The sequence below is a fragment of the Saccoglossus kowalevskii genome, chromosome 3 (genome assembly GCF_978046115.1).
Source record: "Saccoglossus kowalevskii chromosome 3, keSacKowa6.1, whole genome shotgun sequence".
In the NCBI taxonomy this organism is placed as follows: domain Eukaryota; kingdom Metazoa; phylum Hemichordata; class Enteropneusta; family Harrimaniidae; genus Saccoglossus; species Saccoglossus kowalevskii.
In genome coordinates this window covers 40,374,973-40,394,886 of record NC_140643.1, presented here as the reverse complement: position 1 = coordinate 40,394,886, position 19,914 = coordinate 40,374,973, and the positions used below count along the sequence as shown (strand labels likewise).

At 34.7% G+C, this 19,914-nt stretch overlaps 2 protein-coding genes across 2 annotated transcripts; one reads left to right on the top strand and one right to left on the bottom strand.

Annotated features, from left to right (window-relative positions):
• Nucleotides 1-3,324: 3,324 nt before the first annotated feature.
• LOC100371020 (ileal sodium/bile acid cotransporter-like) lies at nt 3,325-10,356 on the top strand. Its single transcript, XM_002738629.3, has 4 exons — nt 3,325-3,427; nt 6,892-7,353; nt 8,137-8,347; nt 8,543-10,356. Exons 2-4 carry the CDS (start codon nt 6,905-6,907, stop codon nt 9,035-9,037), a joined length of 1,155 nt encoding a protein of 384 aa, XP_002738675.2. The 5' UTR covers nt 3,325-3,427; nt 6,892-6,904; the 3' UTR covers nt 9,038-10,356.
• A 1,671-nt stretch (nt 10,357-12,027) lies between these two features.
• Nucleotides 12,028-19,565, bottom strand: LOC100371171 (ileal sodium/bile acid cotransporter-like). Its single transcript, XM_002738630.3, has 4 exons — nt 19,482-19,565; nt 15,857-16,243; nt 15,143-15,347; nt 12,028-13,651 (listed from the first exon to the last, which is right to left on the bottom strand). The coding sequence occupies exons 2-4, from the start codon at nt 16,228-16,230 to the stop codon at nt 12,758-12,760; spliced, it is 1,473 nt and encodes a 490-aa protein (XP_002738676.2). The 5' UTR covers nt 16,231-16,243; nt 19,482-19,565; the 3' UTR covers nt 12,028-12,757.
• Between the last annotated feature and the right edge of the window lie 349 nt (nt 19,566-19,914).

The following is a 19,914-nucleotide window of genomic DNA, read 5'->3' as shown; positions in this document are numbered from 1 at the left end:
ACATTATCTAGTGGTAAATCAATACATTATCTAATGGTAAATCAATACATTATCTATTGGTAAATCAATGCATTATCTATTGGTAAATCAATACATTATCTGATGGTAAATCAATACATTATCTATTGGTAAATCAATACATTGTCTAATGGTAAATCAATACATTATCTAATGGTAAATCAATACATTATCTAATGGTAAATCAATACATTATTTATTGGTAAATCAATGCAATGTCTATTGGTAAACCAATGCATTATCTAATGGTAAATCAATATATTATCTATTGGTAAATCAATGCAATGTCTATTGGTAAATCAATACATTATCTAATGGTAAATCAATGCATTATCTATTGGTAAATCAATACATTATCTAATGGTAAATCAATACATTATCTATTGGTAAATCAATACATTATCTAATGGTAAATTAATACATTATCTATTGGTAAATCAATGCAATGTCTATTGGTAAATCAATGCATTATCGATTGGTAAATCAATGCATTATCTAATGGTAAATCAATACATTATCTATTGGTAAATCAATACATTATCTAATGGTAACTCAATACATTATCTATTTGTAAATCAATGTAATGTCTATTGGTAAATCAATACATTATCTAATGGTAAATCAATACATTATCTATTGGTAAATCAATACATTATCTAATGGTAAATCAATGCAATGTCTATTGGTAAATCAATACATTATCTAATGGTAAATCAATACATTATCTATTGGTAAATCAATACATTATCTATTGGTAAATCAATACATTACCTAATGGTAAATCAATACATTATCTATTGGTAAATCAATACATTATCTAATGGTAAATCAATACATTATCTATTGGTAAATCAATGCATTATCTATTGGTAAATCAATACATTATCTAATGGTAAATCAATACATTATCTATTGGTAAATCAATGCATTATCTATTGGTAAATCAATACATTATCTATTGGTAAATCAATGCATTATCTATTGGTAAATCAATACATTATCTATTGGTAAATTAATACATTGCCTAATGGTAAATCAATACATTATCTAATGGTAAATCAATACATTATGTATTGGTAAATCAATGCAATGTCTATTGGTAAATCAATGCATTATCTATTGGTAAATCAATGCATTATCTAATGGTAAATCAATACATTATCTATTGGTAATTCAATACATTATCTATTGGTAAATCAATACATTATCTATTGGTAAATCAATGCATTATCTATTGGTAAATCAATACATTATCTATTGGTAAATCAACACATTATCTAATGGTAAATCAATACATTATCTATTGGTAAATCAATACATTATCTAATGGTAAATCAGTACATTATCTGTTGGTAAATCAATACATTATCTAATGGTAAATCAATACATTATCTATTGGTAAATCAATGCATTATCTATTGGTAAATCAAAGCATTATACATAATCTGTTGGTAAATCAATACATTATCTATTGGTAAATCAATACATTATCTAATGGTAAATCAATACATTATCTATTGGTAAATCAATACATTATCTAATGGTAAATCAATACATTATCTATTGGTAAATCAATACATTATCTAATGGTAAATCAATACATTATCTATTGGTAAATCATTACATTATCTAATGGTAAATCAATACATTATCTATTGGTAAATCAATGCATTATCTATTGGTAAATCAAAGCATTATACATAATCTGTTGGTAAATTAGGTAATAGGCAATGTGCTGTGTAAAACACACATAGTTCCATGAAAACACTAACAACCTTACAGCTTTGAGTATTGAAACTCCTTAGTCTATTGTCAGAGGCGGCGACAGCTTTCTTTGACTGTGAGGCGAAGATTTTATATGAATGTCAACAAATCTCGCGCCGAAGGCTCGACCTTTCCGGGGGGTTCAGGGGACATGCTCCCCCATGAAAATTTTGAAATCTAAACCCTCTGAAACGCTGTTTCCTGCATTTTGGGGTGCAAATTTTGATGGTACACTTAGGTATATTTCTCTTACGTTTTTTTTCGTCGGGGCGGCCCCCACTGCCCCCCACGGTGCCGCCGCCATTGGTTGTAAAGTGTGTTGTGAGTAATTGACCAGATTTGTTTTGCTATATTTAAAGAAGACCATCCAAAAATCTTAATGCTACCAGACGTGGGGGGCTCAAATAATATAATGAATATATTTTATAGCACTTTTCAATCACTAGATATAGAACTTACATCAGTACATCAGTACTTTGTAGTCCACCATCTTTATTTTCCTGCAAAGCATTATGGGTAAGTGAGACATCATAGCCACTGAGAATATTATGTCATCTGTAAGTTTAAAAAGTAGGACTCCGAACTGGTAGAAAGCTTAGAAAATGATAATATAGCAATGCTACATATGGCAACAGAGCTGAAAATATTTGTTTTTGCATTTTAACAGTTTTCTAGTTAATATACAGTTGATCGTTTTTTTATTATTTATTTTACCTTTATGGCAATATTTTTACTTTTTTTCTCTTTGCGACATTTTAATTTTCATTATTATTATATGCATTAGTAATATGCACACTGAACATTTGAACTAATTTGCATTAGCATTTCTCAATATTTTCACAACTTTTTCACAAAAGTTACTATGATGTCATACTTTACCACAATGCTGGGGAATCAAGAAGGTGGACTACATAAAACTTACGAAAAGTTGAATGTCTAGAGAAGGAACTATAAATTGCGTTCTCCTATATTTGTAGAGCCTTTTGATCTGGGCGCATTAAGTTGTTTGTCCGGTGCTGCTCTTTGAGTTCGCATTCCAACACATAATACCTGACATAGCAGCAGAAACACGACCACTTCATAAAGAGACAATATTTGCATATGAATAGTGTATGTGTATGTGTATGTGTATGTGTACAGCAATGCTAAAAATAACATGCTTACCATCTTGTATGCTGCGTTCATAAAATATTAAGCTGTTCGTCCTGATTAATAACCATACTTTATCCGTATGGTATACTCTCTTTATTGTATTTTGTTGCTCCGTGTAAATACATCAGTAAAATAAGCTTATCTGAGAGTGTTTTAATTGGCGATAGATAACAAATTATTATTAATGCCTGTTGTTGCACTTTGACACAGTAAACCACGACGTTAAAACTCACGAAGCTCATCCAAGCTTATATGTACATCTATTACATATTATGGGATACTTTACTTTACATAACAATGTAAACTCTTGGGTTTAGGGGCACCGCATGGCACCAAGTTAATAAACAATGACGTAGACGTCCTTCGAATTTTACGACATATCTCAATGTGAATTGACGCAACTAAACAATGATTGTAAATCTTAACACATAGCACGCCCAGTAGTGGTAAAAGCACCTTCGCATTATATACTCTCCTGACATCATAACCTAGGGTAAGGATGGTTTATTTAACTTGTACATTTAGTTTGTTATTCGCTCATCGTTTGTCGTCCGTGCCGGCAACTTTTGCATTTTGAATTTTCTCCTTAAAAATCTTGAGCTACCTTTCTTTCCTTTGTTCTTTTATTAACATTTTCGCAATTTTGTAACCTCACCTAAATACCACCTCTTAACATTTTCGTTGCTTACCTTGTTGGTGTAACCAGATATTGTTGATGAGATCAGGCACATGGTGGGTTATTGCATTCACTATGCTTGAACATTGAGCTTGTGGATTGTTTTCTGTATTACTGCATTGTGTGGTATTATTTAAGTTGTGAATCTACTATTTGGAACATTTTTTCTTAGATTAGAATGATATAAATGTTAGTACCAATGTCTATTCAATAGTTGAGTGTACAATGACCGCTATGTTTTGTGTTTTATAAAAACAAATTTGGGTACCAGAATAATTTTTAGATGAATGTGCTATAAACTCTTACTACGGAGTTAATACCTAGGATTCTATGGGCGAAATGTTAAAGACAATGTCCAGCATTACCTTTGGTACCAATCTCCTTTCCATAGGTCTTTGCGCTTTATGCAATAGTAACTTTGTCACAGGCAACCTTCAATTTCGTGGTCAATCACCTCACTACGCACGGTAATTGTTTAGCAATTATATCACCTGAAACCGAACTACAAACAGTCAAAACAATGTACGGAATAACTATTTATTAATGTCTGACCGCCTGCGATGCTTCAAAATCACTAATGAAGAATAAAACAACGAATTATCTTATTGTTTGTACCCATGTGATCTTTTCACGGTCCGTTGCTAGACCAGTCAGCACTTCTGTCCACTGTCGAAATTATGTGACGTGTCGTCTGCCCCACTAATAATGCGCGGCACATGTGAAACGAAGAAACAGGTCAAGGACAGTCTCCACGATTGGCTTTCTATTGGTGTCACCTGCCAAGTAGACGTTCGTATATGTGCCCTCCTCATATATTCATTGAGTGGTTACTTAATCGGAGTAAGAGGTTCACAATAAAGTTGACGTTCTTTAGCTTATTTCTTGCATTATGATTAGTTATATTGTTATTGTTAATTCTTTCAAATATTTAAAAAATCTGGTGATAGGCACGGGTTCTCATTTAAAAAATGGGGATAGGCGGGAGGGGTTTTCATTTGAAAACTGGGGTGAGCCTGAGAAGTTCCCACTTAAAAACTGGGGGTAGGCAAGAGGAATAGTGAAAATCAACAGAAAAAAATCCAGATTCTAATTTCAAATAGGTAAACCTTCATGCCAGATATGTGTTACAGAAGTGACGAGAACGTTTTTAGGACAAATCCTAAAAAGACCAGTGTCAGAACCAATAATGTGTACATAATGGGAGCCAAGACACCCTAAAAATAAAATCGCATTTGATGATGGCTAATACATACAAATTATAAAAGGACGACACTGAAGAAAATCTAAATGAATAATAACTAGTAAATTAATTACTCATCAACCCAGTCAGGTGAACATTTCCCATTATCAAGGGGTAGACGACAACCCAGTCAGGTGAACATTTCCCATTATCAAGGGGTAGACGACAACCCAGTCAGGTGAACATTCACAATATCATGGAGCAGACGACAACCCAGTCTAGTAAACATTTCACATTATCAGGGGGCAGATGACAACCCAGTCAGGTTAACATTTCACATTATCATAGAGCAGACAACAACCCAGTCAGGTGAACATTTAACATTATCAGGGGGCAGACGACAATCCAGTTAGGTGAACATTTCACACTATCAGTGGGCAGACGACAACTCAGTCAGGTGAACATTTCACATTATCAGGGGGCAGACGACAACCCAGTCAGGTGAACATTCACAATATCATGGAGCAGACGACAACCCAGTCTAGTAAACATTTCACATTATCAGGGGGCAGACGACAACTCAGTCAGGTGAACATTTCACATTATCAGGGGGCAGACGACAATCCAGTTAGGTGAACATTTCACACTATCAGTGGGCAGACGACAACTCAGTCAGGTAAACATTTCACATTATCAGGGGGCAGACGACAACCACGTCAGGGGAAAATTTCACATTTAATATGGAACACTATGGGATCGGATTAGGGGTCTTCCACTGCTTTGGTGTCAGAATTACCTAAGCAATAGGTACCAAACTGTTAACATCAATGGGACTTTGTCATCACTAAAGCGGGTCGGTTGTGGAATTCCCCACTGGTCAATTTTAAGTTCTCTTCTTTTTCTTCTCTACATTAACGACATTAACCATGCATCTAACCGTTTTGATTTCCGTCTATTTGCAGATGACACAAACTTATTTAAATTTCTGAACACTAATAAAATAAGCCTGATATTACTAAAGATCACAGTGAAGTCGTTAGATGTAGTCAAGCTAACAAACTTACAATAAGACAGTGATAAGAGTAGAAAAAAACTAACTATATGATCATAAAAACTCCACAAAAACCTACCCAGTTGCAAGGTTGTCTAGACGTTGACGATTAGCCTATAGAGGGCGTACCTTCAGTCACCTACTTAAGGGTTAGCATTGATCCATCAATGACATGGAAAACTCACATTGAAAAGGTTAAGAAAATTATCAGCTCCAAAGTAGGCACAAATTCTCGCATTCGCCACTATGTCCCTAAATTAATACTAATCCTTCTATATAACACACTAATTCTGCCACATTTAACTTACTGCATTCAAATTCGGGGGAAGAACTATTTTCTCTAGACCAAAAAAGAAAATTTCGAACATCCTTTGTTTTCTTCTTTCTCACATTGTTTTTTCTGTTGTTGTATATTTTATGGTGAAATAAATAAATCAAATCAAATCAAATCAAAATCATTATCAGCGGTAACTGTGACTGATGGTAGAGAATGGTCCCACTAGTCTCTGCCACAAACTAATTTAAATATTAATGACCGGACCTACTTTTTGCTTTGCCATGAGTGCGTTCGCGTCTCTCCCTGGGGGTGCTCCAAACGACATGGTGGGAAGTAGATGTATTGGTCTGTTTCTATGTGAGCGAAACTCGTATAAATTGTATAGACTTTATTTTGAAATCACGCCCACTAGCATTTTATGTTTGAGAAAATTACCTAAACACATTTTACCTATTGATTTCGTAGTTCGCTATCTTTTCCCCAACATCGCCCAGTTATGACGTCATATAACAGTCGAACCAAAACTGGGCAGGCGCGAGGCGCCCGCGTCACCCGAGGCAACGACGCGAACGCACCGACGGTTTACATCTACGTATTCTACCGCAGTATCTACTTTTTCATTATTTTAACATTTTAAAAAGATTTTAGCACTGAATGAAAAAAATATTTGATATATTTATTTTAAATAAAACACATTTTGTCAAAACTCGGAATACCAACAGTTGTGTTACTGGAAAGCTAATATGTTGTTACAATTACATGTTTTGTTACAGGTTTTAGCGCAAGATGACATCCACTATATTATCGAACAGCACGTACACTATAACTCTTAACAACACGATGTCATACACCATGTTGCCAAACACCACGGCGTCATACACCTTATTGCCAAACACAACAAACGTGACAATGACTGCCGCAGCGGGATTTCAACCATCACAAACTTTGGTACTTGCTGCTCAAATCAATCTCAACCTGTTGTTGGTGCTGCTTATGATTGCACTCGGATGTACTATGGTTTGGAAAGAAATTAAAACAGTATTCATAAGACCAATTCCAGTAACTGTGGGTGCACTATGTCAGTTTGGTTTTATGCCGTTAATTGGGTTCGCACTGGCGGTAGCGTTCGATTTACCAGCCAACATTGCTATAGGAACCATCCTTATTGCGTGTTGTCCGGGAGGATCAGCTTCAAACGCAATGACATATTGGTCGGAAGGTGACATAACACTAAGGTAATATTATTATCATGTGAAATGTGTCTATATCAACTAGTGGTAGTATGAGCTATACGTTTATACATACAATAAATAAACTGGTCAGTGGGATGAAGCTGGGTAATACGACTCATAAAATATCCAACAATAGATGGTTGGTATATCTGTCATATTTAACACAAAAAAGAGAGGAAACGTAAATCAGCCATAAAACGCATCAAATTTCCGTTAATAGATCAAAAAGGTCGAATAAAATATAATTTATTGACATAATTGTTTCCTGAAGTTTAATCAGCAACTTATCTCGTAAACATGATACCTCACCATTCACCACAAATCAGGGATTCATGATGTATGACCATTCTTGGTACATTTGATATATCCAATTGAGATTAATTTTTTCCCATCCATCGGACGAATGACATGGTTATATAGGACAGGGGAACGGTGAACGCGATACCGGAACATGATTGAACATTTTTAGGGGCAAATATAAATCTCTATGCTTACTCGCTTTTAGAGATTTCGAATGCCATTCATCATGTTACATGTGATATAAAGCGGCTCTCGAGAAGGAAAACAGCTCCCTGAGATTTGAGTTGAAGCAAAGCTCTGTAATTCCTACAATTATGCACTGGGCTCTATTAAGCATCGCCTCGAAGTGTTTGGTTATCTATAACGAAATATGTTATTTTTAAATATAATAATATAATAGGGGAAACATACTGAAAATATATTGCAGAACATAAAAATGTGTCAAATTCTATATAACAAAATTCTACTGTTTTCTTTTCATTGAAGTGTCTGTATGACAACTGTGTCTAACGTGTTAGCTATTGGTATGATGCCGTGGATATTGTTTCTCTATACTCGTTACTGGGTTGCTGAATCGGAAGTACTCATACCAGGAACTACAGAAATAGTGGTTACATTGGTTGTTCTTCTCATACCAACCGCCATTGGCATGTTAATAAGATGGAAGTGGGCACGATTTGCTGAGAAACTAGCCTTTGTAAGTTCACCATAATTCAAAAGAATCAAACAAAATATGTTTATCTCGCGTGATTGTGTAATCAAAAATAATTGAATCAACGAGATAACAAATTAATGTTACGAAATACATAATTACTGTGCTCTAATCTATTTGGATAACCACCAGACAAATTACATTACTTAATTTGAAATTCACTTTCATGATTTTTTCTAGGTGTTGAACATCATCGTCAACCTTCAAATCTGTATGCTCGTCATACTTAATATAATTACATTCCCCCCTGTATTCAAATCGGGTGTCAAGCCATATGCCATTGGAATCATTTATCCTTTCACTGCATTTGTGGTTGGGTATCTCGTATCAAGATTTTTCAAACTTGAGCCCAGGCAAGCCAGAACTGTTGCTTTTGAGACTGGAGTCCAAAATGGGGCACTTGCCCTGAGTTTGATAAATTACCAAATACTTCAAGGACACAACGTGGCAGGTATGCTGATCGTTCCAATGTTCCACACCATTTTCGCCCTCGTAGATGGATACATGCTTGTTATCGCATATTGGATTTACAAGAGGTGCATCTTGAAGGAAAAGGGTGGACTATTAAGTAACCGGATGAAAACTACAGAGAAAAATAAAGATAAGAAAGATGACGAAGAACAAAAAGATTCATTTGTCAGTATGGTTGATGTAGGGATACAGACTGGCATGTGAAATTATTATTATTTAATATGTTGGAATATATTAACTGACAACTGTATCACAGATGTGATGTAGACTCAAAAGATGTACAAATAATTTGTGCGAAATTTGAATCTCCATGTTGCTATTTCTTGGACCGACACCCAGTCTTGATAATGATTGATACCAAATAAGCATATATATACAATTATATATACAGTTAACTAACTTATTACTAAAATTTAGAATCGCAAGCACTATTACTTCATTAATTCATTTCACTGCCTGAATATAAAGGGACTAGTGTCTTTGAAATATAATCATTATCATAATGATGTTTTGTTTTACTAACAATAATAATAAGACTGAATATAATCGGTCAATAATACATTCATTTTAAACCTGAACTATATTTTCTGTTTTGTAATATTCTTCCAAAGCGAAAAAGTCAAAAGACCAAGAAGCACTACTCGCAAAACCTTGCAATTATTCATGATGGTGTGACAACTTTGCCATATGTGACGTTGTACAGTGCCAACAAATATGTACATGTGAATTGAACATTTTAACTATGTTTGTTGCAGTTGTATTTAAAAAGCCATTTTGTATTGTTTTCAAGAGACACTTCCAAATTCCAAGTTAGTAAATTCGAGTTACATATTTAACTAATTTACATCGGGTAGTCACGTGATTGTCGGCGGCTCGGGTAGTGTAAAAGAACACGGAGACATTATTGTGAGCGTAACCCTTACTGTAAAAAATAGGTAACATATTCTTTTTAATTGGTATTTATAAATCAATCAATTTAGCTGTAACTGATGATTTTTTTCTCTGATTGGTATTTTAATAAAAACATTTCCTGTGTCATTAGTATCAATTTGTAACGGCCATTGCCGAAATGTGGACATTGAAAGCATACGCTATATACTGACGTTGTACATTAAATCACTTTCAAGAGAAAACAAGTACCACAGGGTTACACCCAGGGCGCCATCAATTGAAATCTCCATGGCAGCCTCGCGCTGACTATTTTATATGTCATTTCCTATAATAGTGTGCGTTATTCTAAAAAGAACCTGTGAATGAGTCTACATTCAGGCTTTTATTATCGTATTAATAAGTAAACGTACGTAATTACATTAAAGATGTCTGAGTGTCTTGTTACCCGATTATGTTTAGTCACGTGTCATCGCCACCAATGTGGTGCAAAATATAACACACTTTGTGAATTTTTGATATATATTTTTTGTCTCGAGACTTTATTTCCTATTTCGTCACTCTAACATAATATATGTAATTTGCAAGGGATGATACCATGCTTCATTAGAATTAAATGCATTACATTTATTTTGTATGCGATTTCAGTCTCGTGTGTAACAAATTGAGGCGACCATAGGTCAGAATGTGTTTTAAAATGTACGTGTTAGTAGTATCGTTACGAAAATGATGTTTCCATGGCAATCAACACGCGTACCTCCTCCCCAACGCGTACTTTTTCTGATATTATACATTCATTCATTTATAATGTCAACAATTTTAATAATGTTGTCAATTTGTATTTGATTGAAGTAGGTTATAAATGAGGAAACAAAAAACAGATTACCGAATTCAATCCAATGAAAATTCTGTTTTCATAATATGAAAATACAAATTGTGGTAACTTCTGAAATGGGCGATATTGTTGTTATATTCAGATGGTAGGGAAATAATAATAAAATCCACAAAACGAAAAAGGAAATTATGAATAGAAAGTATCATAAATTAAATACAACAAAACTATTAGAAAGTGAACCAGAAGACAGCGTCAATAATGTTACTCAATACTAAGATATAGTTTATGAATTCAACCTTTCAATTTTTTGCGATTGTTAGCCCAAAACTAGTTTTTATCTGTCAAATGAAGTAACAAATTCATTTTCATTAGATTTAACTACTTGATCCAAGAAATTCATGTGGATTTGACATTATGCATACTTAACTTATAGTAGATTACTGGTATCTTCCCACAATCACTTTAAATTGTTAAACTTACTCCGCTCTATAAAAATTATCCTTTGACAAGGTTGGCAATTATAGGCTTAGATAACCCATAATTAACAAAATATAAACAAACAAATATCTTACCTTGAGAAGTTTAAAATATTGAATGATTTCTAATTGCGCTTCAGGAACAAACGTTAGACAAAATTATCTATACTTGACTTAACAACACCGATCAATAACCATCTCGATAAAGGGTTATCTGAACTGGGTATAATTATTGATTTTAGGAAAGCATGGACAAAATTGACCACTAGATCCTCATAAATAAATTGAATTTCGGGGAGTAGCTTTCAAATAGTTTTAAGTAACATTTTTAATAAAAAAAACAGTTTGTTAGAGTAAACGAAACAGTGTCTGAAAAAATCGAATACCAGTATACCCTGAAGTCCGTCAAGGTTCTTTTTCTGCATATATTATATCTGTAATTTGTTAGATTTATTTAATTTTATGTTATTTGCAGGTGAAACAAGCATGTTTCAATTTGTCGATTCGAACCATATAGACCTTCCACAAGAACATTTCCTGGGGGAAATTAAACCTTAATGTTGACAAAACCAATTTCAATTTTTTTTAAACATCTAGGATTTTGATTTACAGTTAGATATTACGCCGGATTGAATCAACAGGGTTGATTCTTTAACATATATTGATGATGAAATTGAATTGGAAAATTGAAAAAGAAATACCCCAGGCGTGATAGGAAATTACGTCAAAATATATCAAGGTATATATTAATGATATTATATGTCTGTCTCATTTAGTCTCATATTACGTATTGTGTTGTATTGGGAGTTATACATACATACGAGTCAATCTTGAAACTTATTTTCATATTGCAGAGGAAGAATGTCAGACTGATAAAATTTGCCAACAATATTGCACATTCATATCCACACTATTAAAATGCTTGACATTTTGGATATATATAATTTATGTAAATTGCAAACTCGCCTCTTGATATTCGATTTAAAACATGACAATTAAAGCGAAAAATAAATTTAATACTCCATTCTGATTTTACATTCATATAACACAAGATCAGTTCTCAAGTCAACATGGTTTAATATATAGTGTACTTTTCTTTTGAAAAAATGCCCTGACGGTGCACCAACCAATTTGCTAGTTCAGGAGGTGGCCTATGGAAAAGTTATTACAAATAATATACAACAAAATGAAAATGTAATACTTTGAGAACAATTTCATGTTATTATAATTGTGGGACATAATTTGACATTAGCCCAATAGAACTATGTATTATGTTCCTAAACATGATTTTGTACTTACGATTGTAATATGTTCAGTTTAGTTGTGGAACAAACAAATATAGGTATGAACTGTAGGATATCACTAAATTTTAATGCAATAATAACCTGAGAAAACTGGGAAAATCCTGCTTTGTAGAACCGCCCTGACTTGTTACTTGTGAACTGGAGACTAATTTCCCGGCATCTTGAACACGAACGAAGTCTGTAGACAAAAATACTGAGCTAGGCTAATGAATGATAATTCCTCACGCGATATATACTAGTATATATATAGACATACAACCACGATAAAACATTAATGTCACTCGAAAATTCTGTACTTTAAATTATACTTGTAACCCGTGGTTGACATATATTTTAAATATAGAATCAAAATTGTAATTTCTACTACTAAAAATAGATGGATACTTTGTATTTCAAATTACTGGGCAATATGACAGCGTCGTTAAAGTTCGGTTTCTGTTGGGGGAACAGCGGCAATTGTGAAGTGAAATCGTTGCACGGGGCAACTGTCGTCTGAATCGCTATCCCAGGAACTCTCCTCGTCTTCTTCCGGTATCCCACTAATCACTCCTCGCCACCCAGATAAACCTAGGTTACCATTAGTAACTACTGATTCTTCTTCTAATGTCCTATTTGCCTTTCTCCCTGTCTGTATTCCTTGATCTTGCTGGTATGATGATTTGCTCTTTCTGACGGAGTTGGCGTAACAGATGGCGCTCTTCCACGGTTCTTGTTCATTGGCAGATGACGAACCCCAGGCTGATTGACCGTCCCAATAATTGGCTGGCCATGACGTGTCATCCAAAAAATCGTCCCTGTCGAGGCTACTTGTTCGCGAGTCGCTATTTTCCCTGAGAGCGGGATTATCATACACAAATTTGGAGAAGTCATCTGGGACTGAGTCTGGTGACCAGACCCAGTCTTGTATCTTCTTCTCGACTGCCGCCTTTCCCTTGGCTAGTTTAGCTTTATTTTTACGCAGAACATACCACCTGTATACCAAGCTCAATGTCACAAATTCTATGACAGTAGTTGTACCGTGAAGGGCAGGTATAACCATTATGTCTAAAACATTAAAACCCTTTGTAAAGAGAAGATTAATAATTGTCATGGCTAGTGCAGTGTTTTGCACACCCGTTTCGAAGGCGATTGTACGACACTTTGTGGTAGGTTGCCTTAAACAGTACGGTATTATGTATCCCAAGCCGAAGGCAACTAGCGGGTAGGAAATTGCGACCATATATGGACGCCAACTTTCAAGGTATACGGAGGGATTGATGGCGGCAATCAGTCCAATTACACATATAATTCCCAGCAGCGATAATACACTGGAAATCTGCAAAGTAAAACAATGAATATTTGAGGACCCATTTAATGTGGTAAAAACATAACATTTAAAGGCATTCGCCCCAACGATAAAACTGTTCTTAAGATATATCTTGAACTCAGTGATTCATGCATAGCTGGAGTTCATTATATTGCGCATGTCATGTGTGACGAATGTCACTTATTTCAATAAATATTCAATTTAGGAGCAAACGCTTTACTGCTGTTTTTATGTTCTAGCAAAACATGATAAATACGTTATTTTATTTTATTTTTGCTTTCTGTAATATTTTAAACTTAGCATTTTTGTATTGAATCATTTTGAGAGAGGAAGAATTCAGTTTGAATCGGGAAGGCATAAATTTTTTTGAAAATCCATCTGTATTCTCGGGCGGACCTACATCACAGAACGTTCTATGTTGCTAAGAAGCGCACAAGTGTATCTAGTATTTACGTGAGCTCTGTGCGAGCTGATGTGGAATACCGGTCGATGGCCCGGTAGAAAAAACTAAAGTCGAGAAAACAGCTTTGAGACAACCCCGAACAACCACATTTATATAGTTTGCACATGTTTGTCACACTGTTCAGGGGCGTCCCAATAGTTAGCCCAAAGAACAGTTTTCTGGGTGTTTTCGACCGTAGTTTTCATATCTCGTGGTTGCCAGGCGGAGAAAATACCCAGATGTTCGCTCCCGAAAATTACGTAAATATATTTTTAAAACGGAAAACATACTCTGTTTAATTCGATAAGTGGCTGTTGGAGGATCACATATTTAATTTGAACACCTCGGGGTGGTAGTTATGGTACAATATAGTAAATTTATCCATGCTTGTATAAGTATAACAATTACAAAAACAATCTAAAGCTATATTACTCCAATCTTTTAGAAGGCAGGAGGACTAGTTCATGGACAACGTAGTAGTCATACTCTTATTTGATTGGTTCAGTAGTCCGTATTATGCTAATATAAGTGTAATTGACATACTGTAGTTTAGTAGCAAACCATTACCTAAATACCAAAATAGTAAAATATCCAGACAATTGACATTTGCGAAGACTGGCAAATTTCCAAAATGATTGAGAATACGTGCGAAATGCCATGTATTAGGTGCTTAGGTGATCTCACTCGTACATTCTTAAATAAGAATCTCACTTCTTATACATAATCGTTGGTGTTAAAACAATTTGAAATTCAGTTGCTGGCCTTCTCAGTACACTATCAAAAACTACACTTGGGATATTTCATCATTGCCGCTGCAGATAAGACATTTACATATCATTTAAAGCGCGGTGGTCGTCGCTCAGCGCGTGTTCGATTTTCATGTAAATAAACAATTTATTTTACACGCGTTGTATACGTCTCTATGAGTCCCATATCGAACAGGACGCGACACGATGACTGCCGCCCTTTAAATAATAATATATTCAGAAAAAGCAAAAAATGGCGATTCGTGTTTCATTCATAACACTTATAAGTAAACACGTCACTATTATACATACCTTTGCTATCCAGTTTGCTACATTAGGAAATTTCCAATTTATTACCATACCAAATGCACAGGGACAGAGTATGATAACCAAAGCTATTGCGATGTCTACATATGGTATGATTGCTGCCGCTTCAGCCCAACTACGACTGTAAATGAATAAATTCAACGGCATCATGCCGATACCAAGTACAGTAGAACACGTGGTCATACACACACTGTAGGAAGAAGAAAGATGAAGTAAATCATTCCCTTGTCATAAAACTACGCAGTACAGTTTTCTGGTAATTGTTGTTCAGTTCATATGGGATAGTTATTAGAACTAACACCAGGTACAATGTAAGTTGTCTTAGTGGCCGACCACCTTTGATCTAAAGTGTAGGGTGGCCTGGATAATATGTCCATACACAGTGGTCCATACACAGTGGTCCATACATGCAATAACAGTGCACAGTCCCTCTAAAATAGAGGGACTGTGAACAGTGATTATTATTTTGAGACTGGTCAAAAATGACCCTTTTGTACAAAGAAAACAAGCATATTTGTTATTTATTCCCATTCTTACAGATTTCTGTCGCCAAGTAAACTGAGGAATTATTGTCATACTTTCATTCACAAACGGATAAATATAATGGAATTCTTTTTTCAATATCATGGATAGAGTTTTCCATACACACGTTTGACTGTAAGTATATTCAAAGACTGCTATTTTCTTTCATTCTTTTACCTGAGACAAGTATCCCCATGTGTCCAGTAGGCGAGGATATTGGAAAATGTACCACCGGGACAAGTAGCAATTGAAAGAGTGCCAAGAGCCATTTCAGGTGAAAGGTCAAATAAATGAGCCATACACCATCCGAGGAATGGCATGAGAATGAACTGGCATCCAGCACCAATGAAGATACAGACTGGCTTTCGTAGGTTTCCCAACACGTCTTTGATCGTCATAGTACATCCCATCCCTGTCATTAGTAATATCAATGCAGTTGTGATCACCACTTGATTGGCAAGCACTAACTCACGCCGAGGACTTTGTCCAGCGTCCAAGTCGTTTTCCTCCAACCCGGCGCTACTCAAAGATTCCGTATCATCGGTTTCCATGGTAGCTGGACGCCTGTAAAGGAAACCTTACGGATTATAATAATATATAAATAACATAGATGGCGCTACGGCATACCAGACCACGAAACGTATCCTCATTTTCAATGAGCGCTATCTCCAAGAGTTAGGCCTATTTATTAGGTTAGTTTATATCCAGAGAATTATTCAAATTTGCGTTGATCGTTTGTTCTCACATGATTCCAAATATATAGATATTTTGTAGTTATTCCAATATTCCAACAATATTGAATATTACAATCTTTCAACTTATAGACAAGAATAATGTTATCTGATTTTAAGAAGCAGTGTGCCATTTTTAGTAGTAGCAGACGATGTAATCCATTCTGTTCACATTCATCGCTGAAATATTGCAATTGCAGTGCAATTAAATCGAAAATCAAAGAAAGCTTAGAAAGAACTCCCGTGTGCTGAGAGTATTGAAGACACATTAAAAATTAATTCAAAATTACTTGTACATGAGATATTGATGGAAAAGCTGAAAACTAATTATGTAAATCAGGTAACTAATATGAACAGAACAGAACAAAAAAAATATGAATTATTATGTTAATTAGAAAATTAATATGAACAAATTTTAACCCAAAATTAATCAGGCCTGTATATTGTCCTAGAGCATTTATGTACCAAATTTTATTCAAATGTGATGATCAGTAATTGAGATATCAGTGTTAATTAATTATGTTAATTAGGTGTTTAATAAGCATAAATATTTACCAAAAACTAATTGGGTTTCTGCATAGTTCTCTTTAAAAGTTTCATTAAAATCCAATTTATGGTTCTTTATATATCAGTGGAACATTATGCAAATTAAGTAATTATTATCCAATTAAAACTAATCAGGTATTTGCATAATCCTAGAAGATCTATGTAGCAAGTCTCATTCAAAATTAATTAATTATGCAAATTAGGTAATTAATATGTACTGATATTACCCTAAAAACTATCAGGTCTGTGCAGTGTCCTATGACATCTATGTACCAAGTGTCATTGCAATGTGATGATTACTACTTGAAATATCAAAAGCTGAAAATTAATTAATTATGTAAATTAGGTAATTAATATATACTGATATTACTCTAAAACCTATCAGGTCTGTGCAGTGTCCTATGACATCTATGTACCAAGTTTATTGAAATGTGATGATTACTACTTGAAATATCAAAAGCTGAAAATTAATTAATTATGCAAATAAGGTAATTAATATGTACTGATATTACCCTAAAAACTATCAGGTTTGTGCAGTGTCCTATGACATCTATGTACCAAGTTTTATTGAAATGTGATGATTAGTACTTGAGACATCAGTGGAAAAGCCGAAAATTGATTAATCATTATGCAAAACTAATCAAATCTGCGCATTAGTTTGGAGCATCTATGTGCCAAGTTTCATCAAAATCAAATGAGTGGTTGTTTAGATATCAGTGGAACAGTCATGGAACAGCTTAAAATCAGCTAATTATCATGCAAATTAGGTAATTAATAATTAATTTCATCAAAAATCAATGTATGGTTCTTGAGATATCAGTGGAACAGACACACACACACACACACCCACACACCCAGACACACACACACACACACACACACACACAGACAGACACACTAACTGCAAAGACTCCCTTTTTGTGCTTCGCACACGGGAGTCAAAAATAGTAAGCATTAAAAGATTTACCCTCACAAGTAAACAAAATACTTGGGAATTGGGCCAGTGTGTCAAAGGTCATATTACTTGTATTTATACAATCCTAATGACGAAAACCGAGAAACAAAATTTGCGCCAAATGTGTGATGCAGAGTGGAAGACAAAAGAAATGCAGTATATGCGAAGAAACACCAAAACATGCTATAATGAAGTATTTTCAAACAAAATGTCCTGTAATATAACAAATTGTTGATAATGTGAAAACTGGTCTGGTGTAAAACCAGAAAACATGTCAGGAAAACATGTCAAAATATCATTATATAACTGGAATTGATATGCCACCTCTTAATTGACTAGACTGCGAAGTTCTTTTAGCGCGCAACACAGATTATATGCTAAACAATTGCACTTAAAATGGCCCGAGGCTGTCTTTTGTCAGCAGTACAGCTGAATTCATGGTTCACTGGACGTTCCCACTCGCTTGGCATGCATAGCAATTAGATCATTAAAGTAAGTAATAAAACAAGATCATTGTTAATACGAAACTGTAAAAAGTTCCCACATGGTAGTGATGTGTGTAAGACACAGCACTACCATGTGGGATGTTTCCGAGGTGTGGCCTCAGTACACATATTTGTTTTCTAAGTGAAGCAACGATGACTGAGCAGACGTAAAATCGCAAACACGGCTATTAGCTAAAGACTCGTTTTCACCCAGCCCCGTAACCTAAATTATGACTATACACCTACACCTAATTATAACAAATAATAATAAAAGTTCGAGTTTTTCGAGCTTCTCTTCAAACCATCAATATTGTTAGACTGGCGAATAGAACTCATTCCATAGTTGCTGAAAAACGCCAACCGTTCATTTTCGTGCTACATTTTAAACCTCGACTTTTCAGTGGAAAAAGATCAGCCACTATGACCCGGTGCATAAATAAATAGGAGCAAAGTTATTTAAAATGTTATATACAGTCAATATTCACAGTTTTCTTGTAAGTTATTAAAGCCAATTGTACACCCGACCTTGATGTGACCAAGAATTATTTGACCGGGCGTGGGTGAAGGTTACAAAAGCTTTAATAAAACTCATCTTCGTTTTCTATTGTGGGTATTGTCATCTTGTCCCTATATAATCCACGCTGGTCCGATATACTCGTTACATTCTTAAGATATTGACAACACATTGTATATAACACGAGCACCACAATCTAGCGAGTAGTCAGTTTACGTCAGTGTACATAATACAGGTAATAATACAACAAATGTACGATAAGTCAGCATAGGGCAGCGACTCTGAGGTTAACCACAGGTACGGCGACGGTACTGGTAGTATGCAACACAGATAGAACCACCTTAAAAACGACAATACAAGTTTTAAAAATTACACTGGACGTCTCAAGTCAATGTCATATATGCATATGTACCAGACGTTATCGCTTTGTTATTATCAGCCTGCTATGTAACATGGTGAAATATGTGTTTCAAGGAGCTTGATATGTACGTTTAGTTTGAAGAATGGCCGCACATTTCACCATGCCGACTGAAAGACCACAACTAGTCAGGCCTCAGTGTGTAGTTCTTACCTTTAAAACTATTTTATCCGTGTCGCTCCTTTAAAAAACAGATTATTTCACAGTGGGTCAGCACGCGTGTTGGTTATAAGACACAGTCATGGTATGTGAGAACACAATGCTACCTATACAACTATTCACTTCAACGAATAACTTATTTTGCATAACAATATAAAAGGCAAAAGTAAGGGAAAAGTTACTTTTTCATGGACATTAGATTGTGCTCCACGCAATGATTTCCTAATACAAAGCACTTGTCTCAGATATGGAATTGTGGGAGGTCGAATTATGATTAATATTGTTTTAGGTTTATTGTTTTCTGAAACACGTAACAAACCCTCAAAGAATTTTAATTGCGTAAATAACAAAAAAAGTAAACAAAGAATATATAATACGAATTACATTCAAATTCCGATGCCTAAAACCACGCCAAGAATCTCAGGGA

Excerpts from the sequence above, each read along its gene's own strand:
- LOC100371020 (XM_002738629.3), top strand. The coding sequence starts at position 6,905 with ATGACATCCACTATATTATCGAACAGCACGTACACTATAACTCTTAAC. Across the intron at positions 7,354-8,136 it reads GAAGGTGACATAACACTAAG|TGTCTGTATGACAACTGTGT; the intron begins GTAATATTATTA and ends TTTTCATTGAAG. Across the intron at positions 8,348-8,542 it reads TTGCTGAGAAACTAGCCTTT|GTGTTGAACATCATCGTCAA; the intron begins GTAAGTTCACCA and ends GATTTTTTCTAG.
- LOC100371171 (XM_002738630.3), bottom strand. The coding sequence starts at position 16,230 with ATGGAAACCGATGATACGGAATCTTTGAGTAGCGCCGGGTTGGAGGAA. Across the intron at positions 15,348-15,856 it reads CATGGGGATACTTGTCTCAG|TGTGTGTATGACCACGTGTT; the intron begins GTAAAAGAATGA and ends TTCTTCCTACAG. Across the intron at positions 13,652-15,142 it reads TAGCAAACTGGATAGCAAAG|ATTTCCAGTGTATTATCGCT; the intron begins GTATGTATAATA and ends TTTACTTTGCAG.